Source organism: Melospiza melodia, chromosome 6, assembly GCF_035770615.1.
Source record: "Melospiza melodia melodia isolate bMelMel2 chromosome 6, bMelMel2.pri, whole genome shotgun sequence".
NCBI lineage: Eukaryota > Metazoa > Chordata > Aves > Passeriformes > Passerellidae > Melospiza > Melospiza melodia.
This window is the reverse complement of record NC_086199.1, coordinates 70,715,765-70,740,753: the sequence shown is the minus strand read 5'-3', so window position 1 is coordinate 70,740,753 and position 24,989 is coordinate 70,715,765. Positions and strand designations below refer to the sequence as shown.

Sequence of the window (24,989 nt, the reverse complement as noted above, 5' to 3'; positions counted from 1 at the left end):
CGCCGCGCTGCTTCCGGGGCCGCCCCCGCCGCGCCCCGCCCCGAGCAGCCGAGCCGGGCCGAGCGCCGAGCGGGCGATGGGCGGCGGGGCGGGGGTTTGAAGGAGCGGCGGCGGCCGGGCAGGTAAGGCGGGCTGGCGTGTCCCGAGCGGGGACGCAGTTGCCGCCGGGTGGGGAGCCGGGGTGCGCTCAGTTTTGGGGCGCCCCGGGAAGGAGTCGTTCCTGGAGCCTTGCGGCGGGCGGGGGTCTGCCCACGCGTGGGTCTGGCTCTCCGCGGCACGGCTGGGGCGGTGTGCGGGGTACCGGCCGCCCGTCGGGGGCTGCTCGGTGCAGCTGCCGGGGCTGGCTACGGCACCGGTAAAAAGTTCCCGGTGGCGCCTGGGAATGAGAGCGGGCGCCGGGAGTGGTGCTTGCCCCTTCGTCACCCGCCGGGGAGCGGCGTGCGGCGACCCCCGTCCCAGCCGGGGGCTCGCATGGACACCCGGGTCGCTGCTTGCCCGGCAGTGGGGAGCCTCGCTCCGCACCTGGCGAGGGCTCTGCGTGGGGAAGGGTGAGGTGTGAGCGAGGAGGCAGGGACAGCCCCGCTCCGCTCGGGGCTGAACGGCCCGTGCCCACTCGCTGCCTGCGGAGCAGGGGACGTGCTGCCCTGGGGACACGGAAAGGTCGGGGGACCTCGGGGACAGGGCTTTCATCCTCGTGTCCGTGCGTGACAGTGTCTGTCCCCGCCCGGGGCCGGGGGCACCGGAGCGGGGAGCAGAAGGGCGGTGGTCGGGTCGGGTCGGGCCGTGCAGCGGGGGCTCTCCCGGAGCCCACGGGCGGCCCCGCAGCGCTCAGTGTTTGCCGCACTAGCACGGGTGTCCCCGTGGCAGGCGGCAGGAGCCGCGGGGCCCGCCTGCCTGCAGCCTGTTGCAGAAGTGGCTCCAGCCTGTGCCCGGTGCCGCGACCTTCCTCCCGCCGTGCCGTGCCCCGGCTCTGCCCCCCGCTCAGCCCAGGCTGCCGGCCAGCGCCCCTGCCCGAAGCCGGGCCTGGCTCCGCACGCTGCCCGGGGCAAAGATCGGCGGTGCCCGTGGGCGAGGAGGCGCTTCGTGGCCTCTCGGGTGCGCACAGAGCTGGGCCGAGCCGCCCCTCCTTCCTCCTGTCCGGTTACCTCCGCACAATGGGCACAGTGTGTGCCTGCGGCTTCCTCGGCGGGAATTACAGTTGCATGGGCAGGCACTTTATCCTTCCTGATCGCTCCTCTTCCCCCGAGGGTTTGTTTTCCAGCAGGCTGAGTTCAAAAAGGGCACGAGATACCGCTGGCAAGCATTCTGGCGCTAAACAAACCTTTTTAGTCAGAATCACATGGATTAGACCCAACTTTCCTTTCACATGCACTGCTACCTGCGAGTTTCTCTGAATTTCACGGTGGCTGGGCTGCTACTGTAAGTGTGAAGGCGGGTGAGATAGCACCTGAAGCCTGTGACAGAGGTTTCCAGCACAGCTTACTGGGGTAGGTGTGTGCTGCTGGTGACTCTAGGGGCATATCCAGTGCAGACTGCCAGAGCTGCTCTCCTTCAAGAAGATGCTCTAGCTCTGCCAGACAGCAATCTGAGAGCTGGCTGCCTAGGAGACTGCCAAAGACACCTTGTCTTCAGCCAGAGGTGAAGCTTGATGCACAAAGTCCTTGGGCTACTCTGAACAGCACAGCTAGGTTCTGCCCCTGAGTAAGGAGCATTTCGGTAGATGCTTCCTCTTCACCCCTTGCCCCCAGACTCTGTCCCACCAACTGTTTATCTCCTGCTTGCAGCAAGTGAGTTTGGAGGACAGTTTGAACAGCATCATGCTGCCTTTTTATGGTAAGTTGCAAGGGAGCACTGTAGGATGGGCAGCTTCTCAGAGCAGCAGCAAGTCCATGGGACTGGGCAAGACTTAAATTGCCTTGGCTTATGGTGCCCACGGTGTGTGTGGCAGCAGGAGGTGAAAGGCTGGGTTGAGGGACAAATTTCTCTCTTGACTGTGCCCAGTATGATCTGGGAGCAACTCTCCTTACTGCTCACTGCCAGTCTGGGTGCTGAGGGCTTGTGCTTACTAGAAATCCACCAGCTGTAAACGAGGCCAAATAGTTCCAATGCTGTGATGATGAGGGGTGCAGGCTCAGCACTAACGGTAAGAAAAGAAGCAAACCAAAAAAAAAAAAAAGCAAATGTTCTGCCAGCCCATCTGTGGGTACAGTGCTGAAGTCCAGCTTGCTTGGCTGCCAGTGTCTTGCTGTTTGCTCAGATCCATGAGACCATGCCATTTCTGGGAAACCTGACTCCAGGCACAGCACTGCCACGGGTATGAGGCAGCTCATCCTAAGTAAGCCTCAAACACATCTTTCAGAGTGCTGGGGTGAGGATGTTTTTGTACTGGGTTGGAGCTGGGGAGCAGGATGTGGGAGGACACGCTCAGTATACTGATGCTTGGCTGTGTCTTGGGAGATGGGTATTTGGGGTGGGAAGTGGATATTCTCCCCAACCTTGTCTTCCTGCTGACCCTCCCCTGCCAGAAGGGAAGTGGTCTAGCAGTGTGAGATTGAGGATGTGGGTCTTGTTGGCTGTGGTTGAAAGCGAGCAGTTGTGATGAAGAATGAGATGGCCTTTCTGGCCCTGCCCCTTTAGGGCATGCCTTCCTGCCCTCCTCAGCTCTCACACCATGCTCTGGCTGTGTATTTTCTTTGCTTCTGGATGAGCTCAGCCAATACTTTGGGATAGATAGGGATAAATTATTACTTGCTCCAAATAACCTGTAGATGGAGGCATGTCCAGGGAGTATTTTAGTCCCTTTTACATGAACCTTGCCTAGAATGGAAGGCCTTGTTCACTCATGATATCCCACTGGAGGCCAACACCCTTTGAGAGAGCTCCAAATCTCTGTCCAAATGAGGAGACAAGGGCAATGAAGCACATATGCTCTGAGCATAGCAATGCTGGTGGTGGTGGCTTGTACTTCTGATCTTGGAAAGCCCTCCTGGGGTCTGGAAAGGCAACAGCTGGCAGGGGAAGCTGCTGGTGTAGTACCTGAGTTCCTGAAGTGTTGCTGACAGGTCTGTTACAGGTCTGTAAGCAGTAGTCTGATGGGAAGGGAAACGCAGGTCAAACAAGCTTAAGGGGCCTTTTAATGTGTGCTTTGACTTGGAGGCATTTTGTTGCTGTTTTCTGTCAGGGTGCCCCTGCCCTTCCCAGCTTAGCTCAGACTTGGCATCTCTGGAGAAAGACTCTTTTTGGCTTCCCAGGAGGAACAACATGTCTGGCAATGTGTGCAGAGCCCTGCTGCGAGATACTGACTGCCTCCTGCCTCCAGATGCCTTTTCCAGAAAGCCATTTAGAGCCACAGATTGTTACTTGGGTAACTCCCTTCCCTGATTCATTAGCAATGTGTAGTCTCTCCTGTAATACTCAAATCTGCCTGTGCCAAAGGCTGAAAGGGAGAGGCCATGTCTTTTAATAACCATGTGATGCAGTTGGAAAAAACTTTTGGACACATAGTTCTCTGGTGGCCTGAGCTGATGGGAACAGTCCAAGGGAGAGACACAGCTGGGTCCTGAGGGATAGGGCACTGCAACTCCCTTTGGGCGTGTGATGGGTAACTGCTTGTGATTTCTGACCTTTCCTTCCCCCAGCATCACCCTAAGCTCCCCTGACCCCACCTGGAGAAGGCAGCAGGCCTTGAGATCGGCCCCAGCATGCTGCATATCTTGCAGCTCCTGTGTGTGGTGCTGTGTAATAACTGCTGGTGGCTGGGTTATGACTGTGATGTGGGCTCCATCCTGGAGATGAGGCTCCTGCCATGTGCAAATGGGAACTCTGCTGTCCCAGAGATGCTGTGGTGGATCCCAGGGGACAGTGCTGCTGTGTGACAGGCACATATCTGGGTCTCCCCACTCGGTATTATCTCTGCTGAAGGGGCCTTTGCTTTTTGAGCTCTTTGCTGTTGATAGCACTCAGTGTTGCTGTTAGCAGCTTCTGTTTCCTAGCCCAGGTGGAGGGACTTGGCTCTTACCTGCTGAACTGTTCCCTGGAAATATAAAGCTGTGGTAGCACCTGGGCGAGGGCTGTGGGTGTATGGCAGAAGGGTTTGGCACTCTGGTTGTGTTCCTGCTGCTGCAGAATATCCATCTCCCGAGTTTCCCCTCTTAGACCCCTTTGGTCTGAGGTGGGAGCTGACCGATCAGGACAAGCAGAGTGCGGATGATGGAGGAGACAGATGTCTGTTTACTGACATGTGCTGTAGGGTCCATACATGTCCTCTCTCACTGGCTGCCACCTTGTAGCCAGAATCTGAGGGAGGCTCAAAAAGCAGAAGTTTTGTTGGGCCTTGTTGCTGAAGAAGGGTTTTGCTGAGCACTGCAGTGCTGTACTTCCCTCCTAGAATCGCTGGATTTCACTGTTCAGGTAGCAGCTGTTGTTACTATTTTTTATTTCCAGCCCTTGTTGGGATTGATGTCACCTCCCTTCTGTCATACTGTACTGTGCCAGGCTGGTCTGGGGTTTGCTGTGGCTAGAGGGGTGCAGGAATGCAGCACACTGCACACTTGCTTCTCTGTTTGGCCTTTTAAAACAGGTGGGACAGATCAGACCCATGTTTTTACTAGGTTTTAACCTGCTTTTAATGTCCTGCTCCTGCTACATCTTAAAGCAATGATGTGTGGATAGAGGGTCTTTAAAACAAAATTCCCAATTCTTCTCCAATTCCTTTGCCCCAGCATATTAGTATGTCTGTGCTTCTGTTTTGGGCTTTTTCCTGATAATGAGCTAAGAATCCTTCTAGCCTCCTGGGAGAAGGGCTTATCCATTTCATCCTGCAGTTGTGGATGTGTGTGCCCAACTCTGTGGGAGCTGGAGGAAAGGGGTGCACTGGAAAGATCCCAGCAGAGGAAGAGGATTTCCTCTGAGGAGGAGTAACATGTGCAGACTGCTGTGCTCTCTTCAGCACAAGTTGCATGTGTGATGTTTTTTGCCTGCTTTCTCTCTCCTCCTCCTTCTCTCTCCCTGTATGCACCTATTTGGATAGGCTCTCTTAGCTGCCATTATGGGGCTGCCCAAAGCATGTCAGGGGGCTCAGGTTACTGGACAAGATAGTTAATCCCTTTATTGCCTCACAAGTTGGACACTTGCTGCTGCTGTTGTGTTTGGGAGGGGGCCAGAGAACTTGCATCCCTCCCTCAGCTCCTCAGGCTGCTGAAGGATTGGTGTGAGGACTCACATGATGGAACATGGTGGCTGTGGCTTTGCCAGCAATTCTGGGCACATGTGTACAGTCCTCCTTGCGTGAGTGGGGAACTTGCAAACGACAGTGCAGTGAACTGGGACTGGGAATATGCAGCATGCAGGTAGTCATCCTCCCCTGGGCTCTCTGGGTGGCCTTGGGTGACACTGAGCAGGCTTTGTGGCAGGCTGGAGGATAGGGGCAGGACCAAGGTGCTGGGTGCTCTTATCTGTGACTCTGGATGTGCAGGGGCCTGTCCTCAGAGCTCTCTTATGCAGTAGCTCTTCACGTGACTGTCTTTTGGGTTTCAGGTGACAGGAAGCTCCAAAACTCTCAAGTACAGCTGAGATGTCTTATGTCTGCCCTTCAAGCTGAGAATCTTTGGTTAGAGGGGGGTCCTCACAGGCACCAGCAGGCCGTGCCAACTTCTCCAGCTGTTCCTAGCCACTCCTGCAACATTGGCAGCCTTCAAAGGTTAGTTATCATGTATGATAAGTAGATGGTTTACATGTGGTTGCTCCCTTGCTGTTTTAGTGCTTCTAAGTCAGTATACAGGAGATAATCACGTAGCAGAAAGGCTTGGCTCTCTGGGTATTTGGGACCTGTGGGAAGCTCTGGAGACAACACTGGGATTTGCAAGCCCCCACAGCCCAGTTGTCTGGAGGGAAGGACCAGATTCTCCACAGCAGTCCTTTGAATAAAGTGTGACCTGATCTCTGTGGCTCTTCTCCTGTGTGCATGTCTGGATCCTTCTCCCCAGACAATACCATGGTCTATTGCTTATTTCTTACGTAGTGGGCAGTAAGTCACTGGCACCTGGACTGAGGAGCTCTCTGGGCCAGGGAAAATGGGAAGACCCCCTTCTGAAGGCTGGGAGCTTGTGCTGGCATTGTTCTGTCCTAGCAGCTTCTTTTCCCTCTGTCTGTTACATCAAGTGTTTCTTTGGGGCCACTGTTCTCAGTGGCCACCTCTCTCTCCCTGCCCCTCATTAGTGTAGGGCTTGGCATGCCAGCAGGAGGGAGCCTCAGCAATGTCTGTGCCTTGATCGGATTTGTCAAGGCTCCTTCCCTTTTCTTCCTGTTCATTGAGGTCTGAAACAAAGCAAACAGAGGAGAGGAATTCCAAAGAATAGGAGTGAGGGAAGAGAGGAACGCTGGAGTGACAGGCTGCCCCTGCACACAGGCAGCCCCCTGCCTTGGTCTGGTGGGGCAGAGCTGGTGGCAGAGCATTTAGGGAGGTGAGGCCATTCCTTGGCAGCTCCATTCCCAGCTCTGGCAGCAGCTGTCTGTCTCCCTGTGCTGTGCTGTGGGGCTCCTATCCTCATGCTCAGGTAGCTTCTGGAGCCTCAGGCTCGCTGCCTACTCTGCAGGGGCACGTGTGCCTGAGCACAGCTTGAGGGAAACTGCTTTGTTTGTCTTGGGCTGTGGTAAAAGTTTTCCCTCTTTACCTGTGTCAGGAAATTTTCCTCTGCCAGGCAGATCCAAAGAAGCCTGACGTGGAGCTGAAAGTCCTGCCTGGGCGGAAGGGCAGTGAGGCAGTGGCCCCTCCCCATCTTGGAGCCAGATAAGTGCTGGAACAAGGCCCTTTTGTGCAGACAGGTGTGTGAAGTGGAGACAAACATTGCTCTGGCACTCATATTGCTTCCCAGGAGGCAGGAGACTCGGGAGGGGAGTCATGGCCAGCCAGACAAAGCTGCCACAGGTAAAGCTTTGTCCAGTCTGATAGATCTCCTTGCTCTCTCCTTTGTCATCCCCAGGGCCTCAGGCAGTTTGCCCTTCATCCTGCCCCTGACTCACCCATAGATTGGATCAGGGAAGGCAATAGGATGCTCAACAGCCCCAGTATAAAGCACTTGAGGTGAAATACATCCCTGCTAGTAACACCCTCCCCTTGCATTTAAGCTGCAAGGAACAGCCTTTAAGCCACAGTCTCTTCTTTCCTTTCCTTCTTCCTCCTTGTTCTCTACCTTCTGGCAATCTTTGCACTCCATAGTTTAATTAAAGAGCAGAGCAAAGTGCTTAGACTCCAAAATGTGCAGATTAAGGGGTTACTAATCCTCTTCCTCAATGGGTGCTCACATCCTGTCCAGCCTGTTATCAAGCTTCTGTTCCCTGAGTGGAAACTTGGCCAAACTTGAGACCTCTGCCTCTTTTCCTGCCTGCTGCACTGAGGAGGAAGGGTGAGGAGTGACAGGAGAGCCATGGGGGAGAAGCCAAAAGAGTTGTGGGCCTACAGAATTCTCGAAGTGGAATTATAGTCAGCATTGGCTATCTTTGCTTTTTGTGTCCTGTCTTGTTTTGGTGCTCCAGGTGCAATAAAGCAGGGGTTTGGCATTTTTCCTTGAGTGCTGTCTTCCTATTCTGACAAAATAAGCTTTCTGTCAGAGGAAGCAACTGCTTCCTTTTGTGTGTGTGCTTGTGTGTTTATTTGCTGGGTGATTTGGTTCAGGTGTGTGCCTTCCCTGTGCATACACCCCTCTCTTGATTTCCCAGCAGTCTCCTCTGTGCTCTTATTCCCAGTGTATGCCCGGGTGCTGCAGAGCAGGAATCCCTCGCAGCAGTGGGAGGCTGGTGCCTGGCAGTGCTGCATGAGGCCGGTCACATCCTCATCTGGGGAGGCTGAGATCCCTTCATAGGGACATACAGTGTCCGTGAGAAGAGGAAGGTGGATCCACATGGAGGCACTAGGAGGGAAGAAGGAGTAGTGAGGATGAGTGTGGTGGGAAAGGTCTTCCTAGAAGCATCCTGGAAGACCTGATCGCAGGATGACCTGAGATGTTATGCCTGTCCTGGTGCAGGCTGGGCACTGCACAGAGGTTGCTGTGGATTGCAGAAGACATGAGCTTTTGTCCTCAGCCACTCACCTGCTGCTTGGTTGAGTTGAGCTATGCTGTTTCTTCCCTGCCTTTGTCCTTTAGTGTGCAAGTTCACGGTTTAGCTCAGCAGTGTGAGAAGCCCCAGGGACAGGAACACAAGGAGCAGCAGGAAGGGAGGAGGGCTAGTAATGAGTTTGGATGTTGGGAGTATTCTCCTTTCCACTGCCTGGCTTAGGGAACTGCCTCCCTTCTGGGATCCACTTCCCCTCCTTTTTTGCCCCCATCAGTCACTACCTCATTTCCAGTTTGCAAGATGCCCTATGTGGTTTTTTTGCAGGTAAGTTTTGTGTCTTAGCCTGGACAACAGTTTTTCCTCTTGGCAACGTGCAAGCTTCTCTGTAGCTCAGAATCCCTTCTGGTCATACAAAATGCCCAGGGCACCCTGAGTGGATGGCACTATTGCTGCTTGGGTTTTTTAGAGCCTGCCCTGAGCCATTCTGGTTTGCTATTTATAGTGCAGTTGTTCCATTCCTGTGTGGATGAGCTGTGCTTTCAGCCTGACTTGGGCACTGAGGGCATTGGTGCCAGGAATAGCTTTGGACAGGGAAGATATAGGAGTGGCTGCTTGAGCACAGCTCCCAGTTTGAGCTAGTCCCTTGTGGAAGAGGTACTGGGCTGCATCCATGAGCTCAGCTGCTTTTCATGCAGAGGAGAGGGATCGCCTTTCACTGTCAGTCAGTGTGTGCCCGGCTGCTGGACTAGAGTTTGGCATTGTGAGAGATGGAATTGTCTGGCATTGTGAGAGATGGAATTTGGAGGAGTTGCTCCAGTGACTGATAGCAGCAGGACTAGTGAGGGACCAGGGTGTCACGAGCCGATGGCATGAAGCTGTATCAGCAGAGGATTAGGTTGGTTGTTAGGAAAAACCCAGAGGGTGGCTTGGGCACTGGAACAGGCTCCCAGGGAAGTGGTCACAGCACCAAGCCTGACAGAGTTCAAGAAGCTTATGGACAATGCTCTCAGGCACATGGTGTGATTTCTGAGGTTGTCCTGTGCTGAGCTGGGAGTTGGACTTGATGATCCTTATGGGTCCCTTCCAGCTCAGGATATCCTATGATTCTGTGCAGGGCAGTTGGCATGGGAAGCCCTGCTCCTAGCATGTCCTCCAAGCCCTGGTATGACCTTGTGTCTCCTGAACTGCTGCCCACTGGGCAGGTGGATCCCTTGTGGTGGGGTATCTGCCATTCCTTGCACAGGGCCCTGCTCTCTTCTGCCCCAGGGAATGTTTGCTAACCCCGAAGGAACTCAAGCTAAGGCCTGAAAGGAGCCTGCAGCACAAAAAAAATCAACACCCTCCTCAGAACTGCTGCTTGGGCAGAGCTGTTCCAGCCTTTTGGCTCATGATGCTCTCAGCTTGTCTGGAGACCAGAGCTAGACAAATAATTAATTGCTTGATTTAGTGCCCAAAATGAAAAGCTGGAGGGAGAAAAACTCAACACAGACAAATTTGAGAGACCCTTTATCTTTTATTTTAAATGCAATGCAGCTCAATTACAAACAAAACAATGCAAAATGAGACTTTTTTGCTTGGAAAACAACACTTTTTGTTCTTGTCCAAAACTTGTAATGAAGGAGCAAATAGCTCTGAGCTGTCTGGAAACTGCAGTTTTCAATCAATAACTATTCAGCCAAAAACACTTACCCAGTTCTGCTGGTAACAATGCACAGCAGGCACCTGACAACCTGGCTCACAGCCATGCCCCTGGCACCTCCCCAGAGGTGGATGGTGTCATACCTCTTGTGAGCTTTTCCAGGTAGAGTGCCAATATGGGGTTGTTGGAGTCCCTTTGTCTCCTTTTTTTTGCTGTAATTAACCTAATTAATTTTGCCTGAGGTGGTGCAGACTGCAAGCATGTGTAGGGGCTAAGTCTGGCCGGTTGTGCTGGGATATGCACAACATATCCCAGTCTCCCTTGTCCCACCAGGGAACACCACCTGGTGCAGGATGTTCAAGAGCATTTCAAGGGAGCAGGGGGATGTGGGGTTAGTCCCTACCCATGGGCACTGCCAGCTGGAAACTTGGGCTGTCAGTACCACACAGGATGAAACTCCCAGCCCTTGCTGTATTAGCAGGATGCTTGCTGGGTGTTCCAGCTGTGCTGATGGCAGAGCTGGAACTGGTGGAGGGCTTGCTGCAGGCTGCCTTGGAGAAAAGCTGGAGTTCCTGGCTGCTGGCCCTGCTCAGCTCTGACCCCAGGAACCGTTGCAAGCCCGCAGTAGTGAAGTGTCAGGAAATGGCAGGGTGAACAGGTATTGATGCCCGTAGCACATCCGGAGAGCAGGACACGGTGAACTTAATAGATTCAGAGCTGGCCATTAGCTGCAGCACAAACATCAGCAAAAATGCAGGTAGTAGAAACCTAATCCCATGAGAGAGGAAGGGAGCTAGAGATCAGCCCCTGTTGCTGCTCCTGTTTCAAGAGGCAGTTGGGGTCCCACTGCACAGTGCCCAGGGCTGGTCCCTCCTGTGCCAAGCTGTGCTGGCCAGGGAGGCATGAGGAGGAGATTTGATTCAGCAGTTTGTGGCCTCTGTGTTTGTCCTCAGTTAGGCTTGAGCTTCACCAGGCCCAGAGAAAGGCCAGTCAGTGTTGATACTTCACCTGCTGAGTATCCTCTTAGCATCAAATGACTTGTAGTCCAGGGAGGTGAAGCTGGAATCAGTGTGTTGAACACCTCCGCTGTGAGTTTCTTGGGGTCCTTCCAGCTTCTTCTTGGGCTTAAGAGGAATGAGAGCACTTGGGGACTGTGTTGCTGTCTGGGTGGGCCCCCTTTACTTTGCCTGAGAGTTGTGGCAGAATGCAGCTGCCCAGCCTGTGAGCACTGCAGGGTGTCTGGTAGGCTCAGGCCTCCCACGCCACGCGCTTGCACATTCTGCTGTGGCACTGCTGTCCCCGTGCATGCCCTGCGTGCCCCCTGTGGCCGACGCTCTGCTGGGCAGCTGGACCCAGTGCCTGACTCTGCAACAGCAGACTGTGTCTAGCAGGGCCTTGTGATCGGAGTGCCTGCCAAGAGGAGCTGCTCCCCTGATACATTCCTGGGTTCCAGACATGAAGAGGTAAGCAGCACGGCATTCCTGTCAGTCCCAGCCTGAGCTCGCTGGTTTCCTCTGGAAACAAGGAAACAGTCTGGTGACAAGAGTCGCTGCTTCAGCCAAGCTTGGAGCTTCAACACCCTTCAGAGACTTTTAGCTTCTCTTCCCCAAGTGCTGTGGTTCTGCCAGAGAAGGAGAAGATGGCTTTTCAGAATGACCTCTGGAGAATAAAAAACTGAACTCAGAGCAGCAGAATTGTGTGTGTGGTAATCTTACGGGCCTGAGAAGAGCTTGATATTTGAGAATGAGCTGTAACTGAGGCACAGCTGCCTGTTGTTCCAGGAGGGTCCTTTCTGGGATTTTCTCAGTAGCTTGGTGGTGTCTGGAAGCAGTGGCAGATGAGGATGCTTCCTTTTGCAGCATGTGTTGGTATCCAACTGTGAGTGCTACTGGATCCCACCTCTAGAACACTCTGGTGGCTCTTTTGCCAGAGGTTGCTCTTTCCAGGGAAATACAAAGGTGAAACTCTCACTTAGGGTTTGCTTATCATAAGACTGGGGAGGGAGGGACGGCATGGTAATCCGGAGCATGGGGTTTTAATCCTGCTCCCCTGGCCAAATTCCATTCCGCCTCTGTAAATTCCTGCAGCTACCCTGCTCTGCACTGCCTGTGTGGTATCTGCTGGCTGGCACAGCCCCCCTCAAGCAGCAACATTTCAGGCATAGGGAGCACGACAGGGAGGTGACCCTGAATCATAAGGTGCTTTGTCAGATGGGTGCTGCAGTACACTTTAAAGGTGATCTGCTGAATGAGGAACCAGCCTGTCCCCTCCATCTGTAAGCGCAAAAGTGATTGTCCCCAGTTGCTTCTCTTCAAACTGTGGTGCCTTTTCTGAGTTCCCAGTCTGGCTGTGCAGCTCTTGTTGCAGCTTTTGGGCCTCTTCTCACCTTCTGCAAACCTGGGAAGCTGTTGTGTTGGGCTTCTACTGAGGCAGTCTAAGCAGGCCAGCTAAACTGTCACTCTTCCAGAGACCTGGGAAATTTTGCAGTTTCTTTCACCTACACCTAGGTAAGACAACAGACACCATAGCTCCATGAAATCACTCCTCTCCTGACTGCCCTGCAGCTCTTTACTGGGAACAGCCGGGCAATCTCTTCCCTTGTAATGCCTAGGAGGGAGGCAGTAGAGGGGGCAGCAAGCCTGGGACTGTCCCTGTGCCCCTTCAGGCCTCTGGCTTGGTACCCACAGACAGTGTAGTTGTGCCTCAGCATGCCTCTGCAGGTACACATTAGCTCTAGAAGAGACAACAGGCTGAGACACCCACCCTCCCATGGGCCTTGCTGCCAATTGTGATGTTGTGGGAAAACAGAGCTGCTCCCCTCTGTGCTTGCAGGGCTGGAGGAAACATGGTAATGTGATGGCAAAATTTCCGCTGCCAGCTCTCCCTAAACATTAACTGCTCACCTGATTATTACTGAGCCGTAGAGAGCGAAGGCCATTCAGGCTGAGCAATGGGGCCTACAAAGAAAAGGGGATTTCCTGCAAAAGAGTGGATCGTGGAGGAGTGGAGTGCCAGCACATGGGCAGCTCTCAGGAGGAGCCTGGGGCAAGCAAAGTGGCTGCACTTTCCCAGGAATGAAGGTTGCTTGTGCATGGAAGGGTGGCCGGCATACAGCCAGCTTTGGGCTCCTGCCCACGCATCAGAGGTTGGTGTGAGCACGCACTGGTGTTTGTGCAGCTGCCCAGCTCTGCTGGCATGACATTCTCTGTCCCCTGGCCGTTGCCCTGTTGTCACTGGAGGCAGGGTGCCCCAGGCATAAGGCCGGGGTCCTGCCTGCCCCTTCCCTCGTATCCACCCTGGCCAGCTTCTTCCAGCTAGAGAGGGGACAGGGGTGCCTTTTTCAGTCCCAGTGGCTGTATCCCCTGATCCCTGCTGAAGCAGGAGCTGCTTGCTCCTGGGAAGAATGTGGGGGAGGGAGGATAACCTGCTGTGAGCAGCACTTCTGCCCCGCACCCGCGCTGGGGTTGGAAGACGGCAGTATTGGGAAACCTCTCGTCTTACTGCTGGCTGCGCTTGTCTGGTGAGCAAGGAGACTGAGGAGGGAGGGCGGAGAGGCCCCAGGCCGTGACTGCAGGGACGCCGGAGCCGGGAGCTTTACGTGCTGGGCCATGGCTGCTGGTACCCGCTGTGCCCCTTGCCAAGGAGCCGCTTCCAGCCTTGCCCTCCGCTTGCTGCGCCTCTAATGTTTCACAGAGAGGCTGTTTCTGGCTTGCCATCTTCACCCCCGTGAAGGCCCCTGCCGTGCCTGTGCTCCCCAGCAGCCTACCTGTTCCTGCCCTGGCTGGAGAGGGCCTGGCTGGGTCCCAGAGCACTCGCTCTGGGTGTTGGGAGCCGACGCGGTATGGTGGCCAGGACAAGCGTGTGCAGAAGCTGCGGAGGTCAGCTGGAGCACGAGGCGGGTTCCTCTGCTGAAGCGGTGCTGTTGGCCGCGGGCTGCAGGTCTGCCCTGCTCCCAAAGCATGGGTAAGTCCAGCGTGGCACTGCCTCAGCTGGAGCACATGCTGGATACCGTGGAGCAGGGGCAGGACGGTTCCTGCTGAGCATGTGCCCCGGGGCGGCTGGGGGAGCGAAGGGAAGGCCCCTGCCCTGGGGAGCCGCCGGCTCAGCGGAGCAGCAGGGCAGCCCGGGCGTTTCCTCTCCCTGCCGGGGCAGGGCTGGGCTGAAGGGCGCTGCTGAGGAGCCGCTGCCTGTTGTACCGGGGCTCTGCGAGGGCAAGCAGGAGCTGCCCGAGCGTGAGGGAGGTAAGCGTGCCTCCCAGGGCAGCCATCTGGGCGCTGCTGTGGCTGCGCGGGCAGGCCGGGACCCGCCTCACCTCACCCGGGGCTCTGGGGTGGGGGCCATTTACGTTGCATCGGAGGGCTGTGCAGGGGCTCCGCATCCCAGTCCTCTGCCTGCTGCCGCTCCTGGCCTTCTCCCACCGCACCCGGCCCCCTCCCGACGCCCGCGGTGCTGGGCATTCCCGGCAAGGGCTTCTCCTGCTGCAGCCCCGGGCCAGGGCCGCTGCCTTTCCCAGCGGGGAAGGGGCCTGCGCGGTGGGGAGGGGGGAGCTGCAGGTAGAGCCTCTCTCTGCATAGTTAGCATTCCCAGCCCCGGCCTCCTGCCCCTCCTTCCACCATCCTGCTCACTGTATGCTGGGCAGGTCTGGTTGAACACTGCACCCTTTCAGTGAGCCTTGCACTTCTGGGCCAGAGCAAGGATGAGACAGTAGGGGAACAGTTCTTTCCCTTTCAGATCCACAGTGAGGCTTGCACTCTGCTAAGTTGATGGGCAAGTGCTCTGATGGTGGCCAGTACATTTCTCTCTGGGTAGCAGCAAGGTCTGCATCCCATCCTCGCCATATTTGCATCCCGGGTAGGCTGTGGAACCATTCTTACCCAGTCATGGGGAGAACAGGTGGGCTCTGCCACCTTCCCAAGGCCCCCACAGATCTCTCTGTGAGGACAAAGTCTTCTGCACATGCCCCAGTAAAGGAGGAGGCAGGTGCTAGGAAGGGGGTAGATAATCCTGATCCTTCCTTTTTTTCACTGTGTGAAGGAGGGATTTTGAGGCCTGGGAGTGGGAAGGGAGTTGGAAGGAGGAATGGATTCCTCCCAATTTACTTTGGGCAACTCTGTGCCCGTGGCTCTGGGGGCTCTTGAGTAGAAAGCGAATTTAATCTCTTGTTTTGTTTGTTCTTTCTTCCTCTGAAAGGGGGGCCGGCGGGGTGTGCGGGGGGAGCATGGGTTTGAGAGCGGGGAGGAGGGGGAAAGTGTCAGATCTAGAAGGGAGGAGTAAAGGGAGGACAGGGAACGGCAGCCCCGGGAGGGAGCAGTAGCAGTGGGCTGCCAGCCGGCTTGGGAGGCGCCGGGGAAGCAGGAGGTGGAGGAGGCGGAGGGGAGAGGCAGGTAAGGAAACCAGCGCCTGGGGGAAGGCAAGCAGCCAGGTGAGGAGTAGCACAAGGGGTGGCAGGAAGGGTGGGGGTCTTATGAGGTGTGGGATAGATGGATCCTTGGGTGCCTCTGGGAGAGGTGAAAACTGACTTGCTGCTGGTCCCATCTGGTCCCGCAGAATTGCCATCCTAGTAGTGTGTTCACATGCAGGCTGGGGAGAGAGTACCATTCCTGGAGTGAGGGGCCATGCGGGCAAGTGGGAGCAGGACGGATGCTGCTGTGTGCCATCACCTTCTCTCTCCTTTGTGCTAAAGTTGTTTCCCTGCCCCTCTGCCTCCCCTGGGTGCTGGCTGACCTCCTCGGCCTTTTCTCACCATGCCCCCCTGCCATTCCCCTCCAGCGTGGCCTCAACAGCCCTCCAACTTTGTGTGCACCTCAGCATGTGAGATGGGAGACAGGCTGGCAGCAGCGTGTGGAGATCTCGCCATGTCCAGCATGGCCCGTGGCTGTGGCAGGAAGAAGGGGTGCCTGGGCTGGTGTGCTCCATGCGTCAGCTCCCCGTTTTCCCTGCCATGCCTGTGCTTGGCCTGCTCTGTAGAGCACAAAAGCAGGTCAAGCCCGGGCCTGGCTTGCAGGGAGCGGTGATGCCAGTAGGCACCTTCTCTGCCAGGTGCAGCTCTCAGGGGCCGTGCCGACTGCCGCGGGAGCTCAGCTGTAGCTCCAGTGGGCTGGCGTGGCCGTGCTCCCGCGGGCTGGCCATGCCCCAGCCCTTTTAGAGCCGGGGTATCCCTCACCGAGGGTGGATGGGGCCATCCGTCTGCAATTGCTCCAGCGGGCTGGAGCTTGCACCCGGCCCCAGGGGCCCGGGGAGGGTCGGGGGCCGCGGTATGTGTTCTCCTAGGCTCCAGCCCCCGCGGCCCCATGGGCATCTGCACATCAATGGGCTCCAGCGGGGCGTGTGCAGGGGGAGCAGACCCTAATCCGGCCCATTCAGCCCGACGGCAGCTTTTGTTGTCCAGATGTTGCTGCGCCGAGGGCGCGGAGCCGCGGGCAGGGGTGCAGAGCGAGGGCAGGCTGCGGCGGGGGGCAGGCGTCTCCTTCCCCGTGGGGTTTTTGCCTGCCCGGGCGCCTGGCTCCGCGGGGCCCCGGCGGGAGCAGGGCTGAGCCCGCCTTGGGAGCGTCCTGCCGGCGGCGGAGCAGTGAAAGCGGCCTAACACGCGTGGCAGAGCGCGGCGGGGTGGGGAGGCTGCCCCGGCCGCCCCATGCCCCATTGTGGCCGGGGAGCGACTTTCGCCCAAGTGTTTGGGGTTTTCCCACCGAAGGGGGCGGGCGGCGGCGCTTGGGTGCGGGGGTTCCCCGAGCCCCCCGGCCCTGCGTGGGCCGCGCTCCGGCCGAGGCGGCGGGGGAGGCACCGCGCTCCTCCCACGGGCAGGCTCCGGGACCCGCCGCCCAGCTCGGGAGGACCTCCTAGCATTGTTATCCCTCCTCTCCTCTGTGAGCCCTAGGCCTGTGGGATGGCAGGGAGCAAGGCACAAAGCTGGGGTAAAATCTCTCAGAAACCTCCTTCCTATCCCCATTCCCCTCCATATTTGAGGTCCCCCCCACAGGCTCTGCAGTCCAGTCCAGATGGCGGGACATGTCGAGGGGGGGTAAACGTTCCATCATGGGCAGGAGTGTGCTGTCAGGGCATCCGTTTCACTCCTTGAGTTGCCCATTTATGTCCTGGAGGAGCAGGTGATGGAGGATGTCCTGCTGGGGAAATGTTGGCACACCTGAGTGGGGGCTACTGGTGACACCTCTCTCTTTTCCCCTGTCCCTCACAGGCTCTAGGATGCCAGGGCCAGCCGGACTCGGGTTGCCCACCTGATCCTTGTTACCCGTGTCCTGCCAGCACATCATGTTGCGCTCCTGGCGCACGAAGCTGAAGTTGCTGCTCGCCACAGTGACCCTGGCCATTCTCCTCTCCTGGCTCTACCTCTTTGTGGGAAGCCTCGAATGTGAGTGAGTCCTTCTTGTCCTCAAATCAAGGGACAGTCCACAACAGAGGGTGGGCAGCAGGGGATTAGGCCTTGGGATGGTTGCTCTGGCCTAGCAAGTTACTGCAGGTGAATTTGACTTTAGGACATCTCCAGGGACATCTCTGAAGATCAGGGGAACATAGCTGAGATGTTGGCTGGGCATTTGTGAGATATGCCTGGACCTCTCAGTTGTGGTTCTGCTCCAACATTCACACGTGGGCTCTCCTGGCCTTGCCACGCCCTTTGCATGTCCATATCTGTTCCACAGATGGCCGCTTCCTCCTGCTGCCACCGTGTCTGGGCGAGCAGCCGAGCCGGGATGTGGAGCGGGAGGCGCTGGCCTCACGTGTGCGCAGGGTGGAGGAGGAGAATCAGCAGCTCCGGCTGCAGCTCAGCCAGGCTCAGGCCGAGGGCAGCGATGGCAGCCCGCAGTGGGGGGCTTCTGCCGAGGACAGAGACCCCCCTGGGGGCGAGAGGAGCAACCACACAGCCTGTGCCAAGCAGCGGACAGTGCACAAGTGTGAGGTGGGTGATGGCACCAGCACGGTGGCATTGTGGATAGGGAATGTTGGGTGGGAGGCTGGGACCCTGTGGAGCATGGATATATGAGCACCTCACCTGGCACTGCTCTCCCTGTGCTCTGGCCATGCTGGGGCCTCATCCTGGCTCTCCACAGTGCTCAGTGGGTGAGGGCATTTTCCTTCTCCAGAGAAGGAGACCAGACAGGAGGAGTGGCAGCAAGACTCCTATTCCCACTTCTGAGTTAGGGAACTCCCACCCCTCTTTGTGGCTCCTTCTGCATGGGAAAGGTTGGGTTTTGAAGCCTCTCCCTGTAGTGTGGTCCCAGGCAGGAGGTGACAGCCCTGCAGGGAGGAGGTGTCCAGTCTCAAAAAGGCACCGTTTGTCTTTGGGCAGCTCCTTCATGTTGCAATTGTGTGTGCTGGGCACAACGCGAGCCGGGACGTGGTCACGCTGGTGAAATCCATCCTCTTCCACAGGTAATGAGGAGACCTTGTGCCAGCAGCCTGCTGGTTGGGGTTCTCAGATGAGCTGCTGCAGGCTGCAGCAGGCAGTGCTGCAGAAGAGGGGCTCTAGGACCTCTCTCTACCCTTTGTGCTTAGAGTGGCACAGTGGAATTTGTTTCCCCTGGAGGGGTTTTTTTCCATTTGCCCCCTCGGCTGATATCTGTCCATGGGTGGGATGGGGAACTATGTCCTCTTCATGCTGCTGTGATGCTGAATGTTGCTGTGCTTGCCCTTGGCAGGAAAAACCCCCTCCACTTTCACTTCATCACGGATTCAGTGGCCCATCAGATCCTTCAGACACTCTTCCAGTCCTGGATGGTGCCTTCCGTCCACGTCAGCTTCTACAATGCCGATGACTTGAAGGCAGGTGCTTGCCCTCCCTTTACCCTGTCCCAAGCCAATGCTTAGAGGGTCAAGGGGAGCAGCAGAGAGGGATGAGTGGATGGAGGATGAGTAACTTTTTCTTGCTGATCCTTCTCACCCCCTCCTCTTTCTGGGCTTGTTGCTGGTGCTGCTGAGAGGGGAGCCCAAGGCTGGTAGTGGCAAGGTGGGGAAGTGCCTTGTGGTAGCAGTGCGCCTGTGGCAGAGCTGAGTGAGACACTGGAGTCCAGGTGGGGATTCTGGTGGCTGGAGGAAATGCTCTAGGCTTGGCTGGCTCCACAGCTCTGCATGACCCTTCTGTTGTTGGCCTCCTCTGCATGGGGTTCCGGGACACACAGCTGCCCGGGCAGGGGAAAGGCATGGCCATGCCTGGCCCTGAGGTGTGTTGCCTTGCAGCCAGAGGTGTCATGGATCCCCAACAAGCACTACTCTGGCATCTACGGACTGATGAAGCTGACACTTACCAAGGCACTACCCTCCAACCTCTCCAAAGTCATTGTCTTGGACACAGACATCACCTTTGCCACCGACATTGCTGAGCTCTGGGCTGTCTTTGGAAAGTTTTCTGGTGAGGATAGGGTGCCCCTGGGGCCCTGGCAGGGGGCCTTGGATGCTGGGCTCAGGGTGGCAGTGCCTGCCTGCCACAGGACCAACACAGTGGGTTTGCTTGGGCCCTCTGAACCAACAGCAAGATGACCTGCATCCACGTCCCTCTGTTTTCTCAGAAAAGCAGGTGATTGGGCTGGTGGAGAACCAAAGTGACTGGTACTTAGGCAACCTGTGGAAAAACCACAAACCATGGCCAGCCCTGGGACGTGGCTTCAACACAGGTGAGTGTGGGCTGCCAGGGTGGCAGGTGCAGCCTCAAGGCACATGCAGCTGAGGTGGTTCTTGGCACAGGGAGACTGGGTAAAGTAGGAAGGTGGTGGGAACAAGAGGAGTGCTACAGCATCCCAGGGTTGTGGCTGGGCACAGAGAAGTGGCATGTCCCAGGGGCTGAAGGCATGCAGGCAGCTGTGCCTCAGCTCTTTGGTGGCTGAGTGCTCTCTCAGTGACCCTGTGCCCTCTCCCCTGGCCCTCAGGGGTGATCCTGCTCCTGCTGGACCGCCTGCGCCGCCTGGGCTGGGAGCAGATGTGGCGGCTGACAGCAGAGCGGGAGCTGATGAGCATGCTCTCCACCTCGCTGGCTGATCAGGTAACTGTCCCTCCTCTGGGACAGCTTGGTCCTTCTGCATTCCCATAGCACTGCAGGCACAGGGGATCTTCCTCATCCACCCGTGCACTCACCTTTCTCTCTCCTAGGATATCTTCAATGCGGTGATCAAGCAGGACCCATCCTTGGTGTACCGGCTTCCCTGCTTCTGGAATGTGCAGCTCTCTGATCACACCCGCTCGGAGCAGTGCTACACTGAGCTCTCAGATCTCAAGGTGGGTGGGGTTGTTGCTTTTGAGACTGGGGAGGGCCTGAAGCACAGTGCAGGCACTGGAAGTCCAGGGGAGTCAGCATGGGGTCTGAGGGTTTGGGGAGCCTGGTGCTGCTGACTTCCCTTACATGGGGTGACACACTACTGCTCAGGTGATCCACTGGAACTCGCCCAAGAAGCTGCGGGTGAAGAACAAGCACGTGGAGTTCTTCCGTAACCTCTACCTAACCTTCCTGGAGTACGATGGGAACCTGCTGCGCAGAGAGCTTTTTGGCTGTGCCAGTCTTCCCAGCCCACCCAGGGACCAGGTGAGGCTGACTGCAACTCTGCCCTCAGCTGCAGAGCTCTGGGTGGGCAGAGACCTCATGCAGCTGCCCCTGGGGTTCCTACTCTCCCTCACCTTCATGGTGTTGCAGTTGCAGCAGGCGCTGGAGGAGTTGGATGAGGATGATCCCTGCTATGACTTCCGCCAGCAGCACCTCATGCAGCACCGCATCCACCTGTTCTTCCTGCAGTATGAGTTCCTGGCCTTTCCCAACCCCACCGATGTCACCCTCGTGGCCCAACTCTCTATGGACAGGTACTTGCCAGTAGAACTGGTGGGAGGTTGGAACCCACATCCACACCTCTGGATAGGCTCTACAGCTTAGGAGCTACCAGGGAATCTCATTTCATCCTTTTCACGCCAGCATTTGGCAGTGAGAAACAACACCCCAAGCTGGGAACATCAGTTCTTCCTGCTCCTTCCTGAGCCGGGCATGACTGGCATGTGGCTCTCTGGAGGCACCCAGTTGTAGGTTTGGTTCAGAAGCTGCCTCAGGACAGATCTGGTGCTCAGGCTGTGTCCTCTGCTCCAGGTTACAGATGCTGGAGGCCATCTGCAAGCACTGGGCAGGCCCCATCAGCCTGGCGCTGTACATGTCGGACGCCGAGGCGCAGCAGTTCCTGCGCTACGCCCAGGCCTCGGAGGTGCTGAGCGCCCGCCGCAACGTGGCCTACCACATTGTCTACAAGGAGGGGCAGTTCTACCCCATCAACCTCCTGCGCAACGTGGCCTTGGCCAACACGCAGACCCCGTACGTCTTCCTGACGGACATCGACTTCCTGCCCATGTACGGCCTCTACGATTACCTCAGGTAAGGCCTTTTCCAGCTGGCTCTTGCTCAGCCTGCTGGGCTCCCCAAGCACCAGAGTTTTCAGGAAATGCCCTGGGTAGCAACTCTCAATAGGCAGAGGCTGTTTCCTTTGTGTTCAACCTTGGGGTCCGGCCCTTATTTTTGTAAGACACCAGTAGATGAGGAAGGAGCTGTGGCTTTGAGAGTTCCCCTGTTCCTTCTATCCCTGCATGGTACCACTGCAAATTCTCAAAACCCATTAATACCCATGTGGATTAGTGGGCAGGCTGGAGGGGCTGAGGAAGGAGGCTGTGGCTATGTCTCACAGTCAGGGAGACCTCACACCCTTCCTCTACTACAGGAACTCCATCCAACAGCTGGAGCTGCCCCAGAGGAAGGCAGCTCTCATCGTGCCAGCATTTGAGACCCTGCACTACCGTCTGACCTTTCCCAAATCCAAAGCAGAGCTGCTCTCCATGCTGGACATGGGCTCCCTCTACACCTTCAGGTAGGGACTAGCATTGTGCCACCATCCAAGCAGAAGTCAGCTCTGTACCCTCGTGGCTTGAGGCTGTGCACCCCCTGTCTCAGAGTGGGGTAGCAGACCCCCTGCATCCTCTACTGCCTCAGGCTCCATTTCCATGTCTCCCCGTAGGTACCACGTGTGGCCAAAAGGCCACGCCCCAACAGACTACGCCAAATGGCGGACGGCCACCGTGCCATACCGTGTGTCATGGCAGCCAGACTTCGAGCCTTACGTTGTAGTGAGGCGGGACTGCCCCAGGTATGACCAGAGGTTCGTCGGCTTCGGCTGGAACAAAGTGTCCCACATCATGGAGCTGGATGCACAGGTGGGTGTGGGGCTCCTGGCACCGCCGGGCGTTGGGGGCCCGTGGCTGGGCAGTGACATGTGGGTGCCACCAAGCCGATGATGGTAAGGGCTGCTGCTCTGTCCCCAGGAATATGAGCTGCTGGTCCTGCCCAATGCCTTCATGATCCACATGCCCCATGCCCCCAGCTTCGACATCTCCAAGTTCCGCCTGAGCGCAGGGTACCGGGGCTGCCTCCAGACCCTGCGGGAGGAGTTCCACCAGGACCTGTCACGGCGATACGGGGCTGCTGCACTCAAATACCTCACTGCCGAGAGAAGCCTGTGATGCCTGGGGACACTGGGTGCGGGGTACAAGCAGCACACTGGAGAAGGGAGGGCGCAGGGCCTCCCTCCTGCCTCTGCCCACCACCGCCGCCCAGCCCGAGGGAACGGAGTCGGCAGCGCAGCCTCTCCAGCCCACCAAAGGGATGCCTTTAGATAAGGTGGAAGACGACAGCTGCAAGAACAGGCAGTGCCTGCAGGTCAAGCTGCTCCAGCCTTCCTATGTTACAGGGGAACCTCCCCATGCCAGGGGCCAGGGGTGGGATCTCCTCTGTTCCTTCTTTTAGCCGATGTGAATTCCCAGTCTTCATTAGTTCACCTCACCTTGAGGCCTGGCTCCTCCAGAGATCTGGGAGCTGTACCTTACCCTGTTCTGCCTCTGCTCAATGGCCCCAGGTCTCAGTCTGCAAGGCCCTCAGGGGCTTTGGTGAGTTGGAGATGAGGTCGTACAGCAACCCTTTACATCCTTTGTGGAGCAGGCTCAGAGGAAGTCCCAGCATCCTGAGACGAGTGGCCAGGGAGTACTGCAAGTAGTTGGAGCCTTGGTTCAAACCCAGATCAAGGCTGGCTGTTTAATGGAGGTAAATATTATTATTCCTCATCTGTATGGATGCGGTCTCCAGTGGAGCTGGCTCCGTACAGGTGGTGTGGGAGTCACCCAGAGCAGGATGAGCTCCCAGACCAGAATGGGCTGTCTGCTGTTGCCAGCAGTGAGCTCCCAGGATGGACCTCCCAGCTGGGAGCAGGCATGCTGGTGACAGATCCTCTCCTGTGCTGCTGTTGCCCCACAGGGCAGGGCTGCCAACCATCCCCAAAACAGCAGCTTCATGGGCCAGCAGAGGCTGGGAGAAGTTCCCAGTGAGGCCCACCCTGCTCCTCCCCAGTTCTCGGCAGCACAGTTGTTGCCATCAACAATCAGGGACATGGCTGACACTGGACAAGAGGATAGCTGAACATTGTGGGGGAAGGAACCCCATGCTGGGAGCAGCTTGACTGGACACTGTTCTATCGCTATCACACACTGGAGCACAGAGGATGCATTGCATTCCTCACACTATTTAAATTATTTAATACTTTTCTCATAAGAATTCAGTAATTAGAGTTTCTGGGCTTTATTTTTAATCTTTTCTTCTTCCCAGATGATTTTGCTGGTGGCCCTGGAGGCTCTCCAGGCCAGCTGCTGCTGCAGTCTCCACTGTTCTCTTCTTAGCTTTGCTCTGGGCTGCAAGGGCCTGCTCTGTACAGGGTGAGGATTTCCGTCCATGGTGGGAGCAGCTAAGAGGAACCATAGAAAGTGCGGGGTATGGAAAGGGCACAAACGCCTCTTGCTTATTCTCTCTTTTTAATTTAATTTTTAAATTAAAGCTTTTTTATTCTTTTTCACATTCTTGTTATAACTGCCTGGTTATTAACTTTTTTCTGCTGTGACCCTGCACATGTCCCCTGGAGGGAAGGCAGCAGGCAGAGAGCAATGGAGGAGTAGCCCAAGGCACGCAGGTGCCCTGCCAGCTCTGAAAGGGCTGGTGGTGCTGACTGAGGGGGGCTTAAGGCTGATGGTTCCTGTGCTGCAATGGGACCCCAGCAGCCTGCCTGCATGGCCAGCACCCCTGAACTGGAGCCTCTGGCTTAGCATAGAATCAGTTTAATCACACCCAAGTAGAAGAAGATGTGGTTTCATGTGGCAGTGCTGCAGCTTGTCCTTGAAAGCCTTGACTTTATAAGACTCTTGGGAATAAAAGCCAGCTCTGAGGCCCCACGGGACGCCAGCCTTGTTTCTGCAGGGAGGAGGACGAGGATGGTTTGCCAGGAGCAAGTGCTGAGGCTTTATTTGGGAAAGGGCTGTGAAGATATTGCTCATCACTGTAAAGTCAAGGCAGCTCCACCTCACCAGTCCCCAGCAGGCAGCTTTTGTTTAATACAGCCCAAGCTCACGGATACTGTGCTGCTGCACTAAGCAAGATCAGAGGGTTAGATCAGATGTAGACACTGCTAGAGCTGGGTGGAGCAGGCTGAGCTGGAGCAGGCCTCCTGCAGACGACTCCTCGGTAGATAGGAGGCAGTGGAAATGCTGGCTCTGTGCTTGTTTGGGAGGTGCACTGGCATGCCTGCAGGAGGAGGGCTGTACCCCATCGTTTTCAGATAATCCTTCAGATAATCCTAGATGGTCACTAGCCCAAAATGTTCCTGCAAGGGTGGAGGTACTTGGAAGTAAGCCCAGCTTGAGCTGTCTCCATGTGCCCTCTGCCGGGCAGCATCGGCTGGGAGGCACCCACAGAGTCAGAGCCAGAGAGATTGTCAGAACTGAGCGCAGCCCCTTTTGGAGCTAGAATTCATTTCTCCTAACGTAGTGCCCTTCTCCCTGCCAAGAAATTGAGCCAGGGTGTTACACAGTCCTTGCACAGAGCCATGCTCAGACACCCCTCCTGGGGCACTGCTACAACCCCTGTGCCTGTGGGACCCACTGTCCCCTCCTGGTACATACAGCTAAGGAGACAAGATATTTTACTGTGTTTTATTTAGTAAAATGTTAAAATAAATAAATACAAATTGATCAGATGCTCTGTACCCCCTCCCCCCAACTTTAATTTGCTAAAATCTAAACACATTTGTACCAAAACTGAAACCACAAGGAACTTGAAGGCAGCAGATACTGCAGATCACTATGAGCATCAGGCTAAAAAAAATAGAGATATTTAAAAAACCCAAACCAGTTCACAAGTGGGTGTTCTCATGGTGTGATTCTGTGACAACAGAGCAGTACCAGTCAGAAAGGGCATTTTACACCCGGGCCTGCAAGGAAGGGAGATTGGTGG

The 24,989-nt window shown here is 56.4% G+C and overlaps 1 protein-coding gene across 5 annotated transcripts; it reads left to right on the top strand.

Moving 5' to 3' along the window:
• The first annotated feature begins 58 nt into the window (after positions 1-58).
• On the top strand, positions 59-23,559 carry LARGE2 (LARGE xylosyl- and glucuronyltransferase 2). 5 transcript variants are annotated; one of them, XM_063158998.1, is made up of 16 exons: positions 62-122; positions 5,536-5,698; positions 16,884-17,057; positions 17,347-17,603; positions 17,994-18,076; positions 18,343-18,470; positions 18,885-19,052; positions 19,210-19,314; positions 19,567-19,679; positions 19,787-19,912; positions 20,061-20,216; positions 20,325-20,488; positions 20,766-21,044; positions 21,385-21,531; positions 21,679-21,874; positions 21,983-23,559. In XM_063158998.1, exons 3-16 carry the CDS (start codon positions 16,958-16,960, stop codon positions 22,178-22,180), a joined length of 2,220 nt encoding a protein of 739 aa, XP_063015068.1. In that variant the 5' UTR covers positions 62-122; positions 5,536-5,698; positions 16,884-16,957; the 3' UTR covers positions 22,181-23,559. The 5 variants fall into 5 exon arrangements, with proteins under 5 accessions (XP_063015069.1, XP_063015068.1, XP_063015071.1 ...); XM_063158999.1 differs by lacking the exon at positions 5,536-5,698 and having other exon boundaries at positions 59-122; XM_063159001.1 differs by lacking the exons at positions 62-122; positions 5,536-5,698 and adding an exon at positions 2,248-2,335.
• Positions 23,560-24,989: the final 1,430 nt, after the last annotated feature.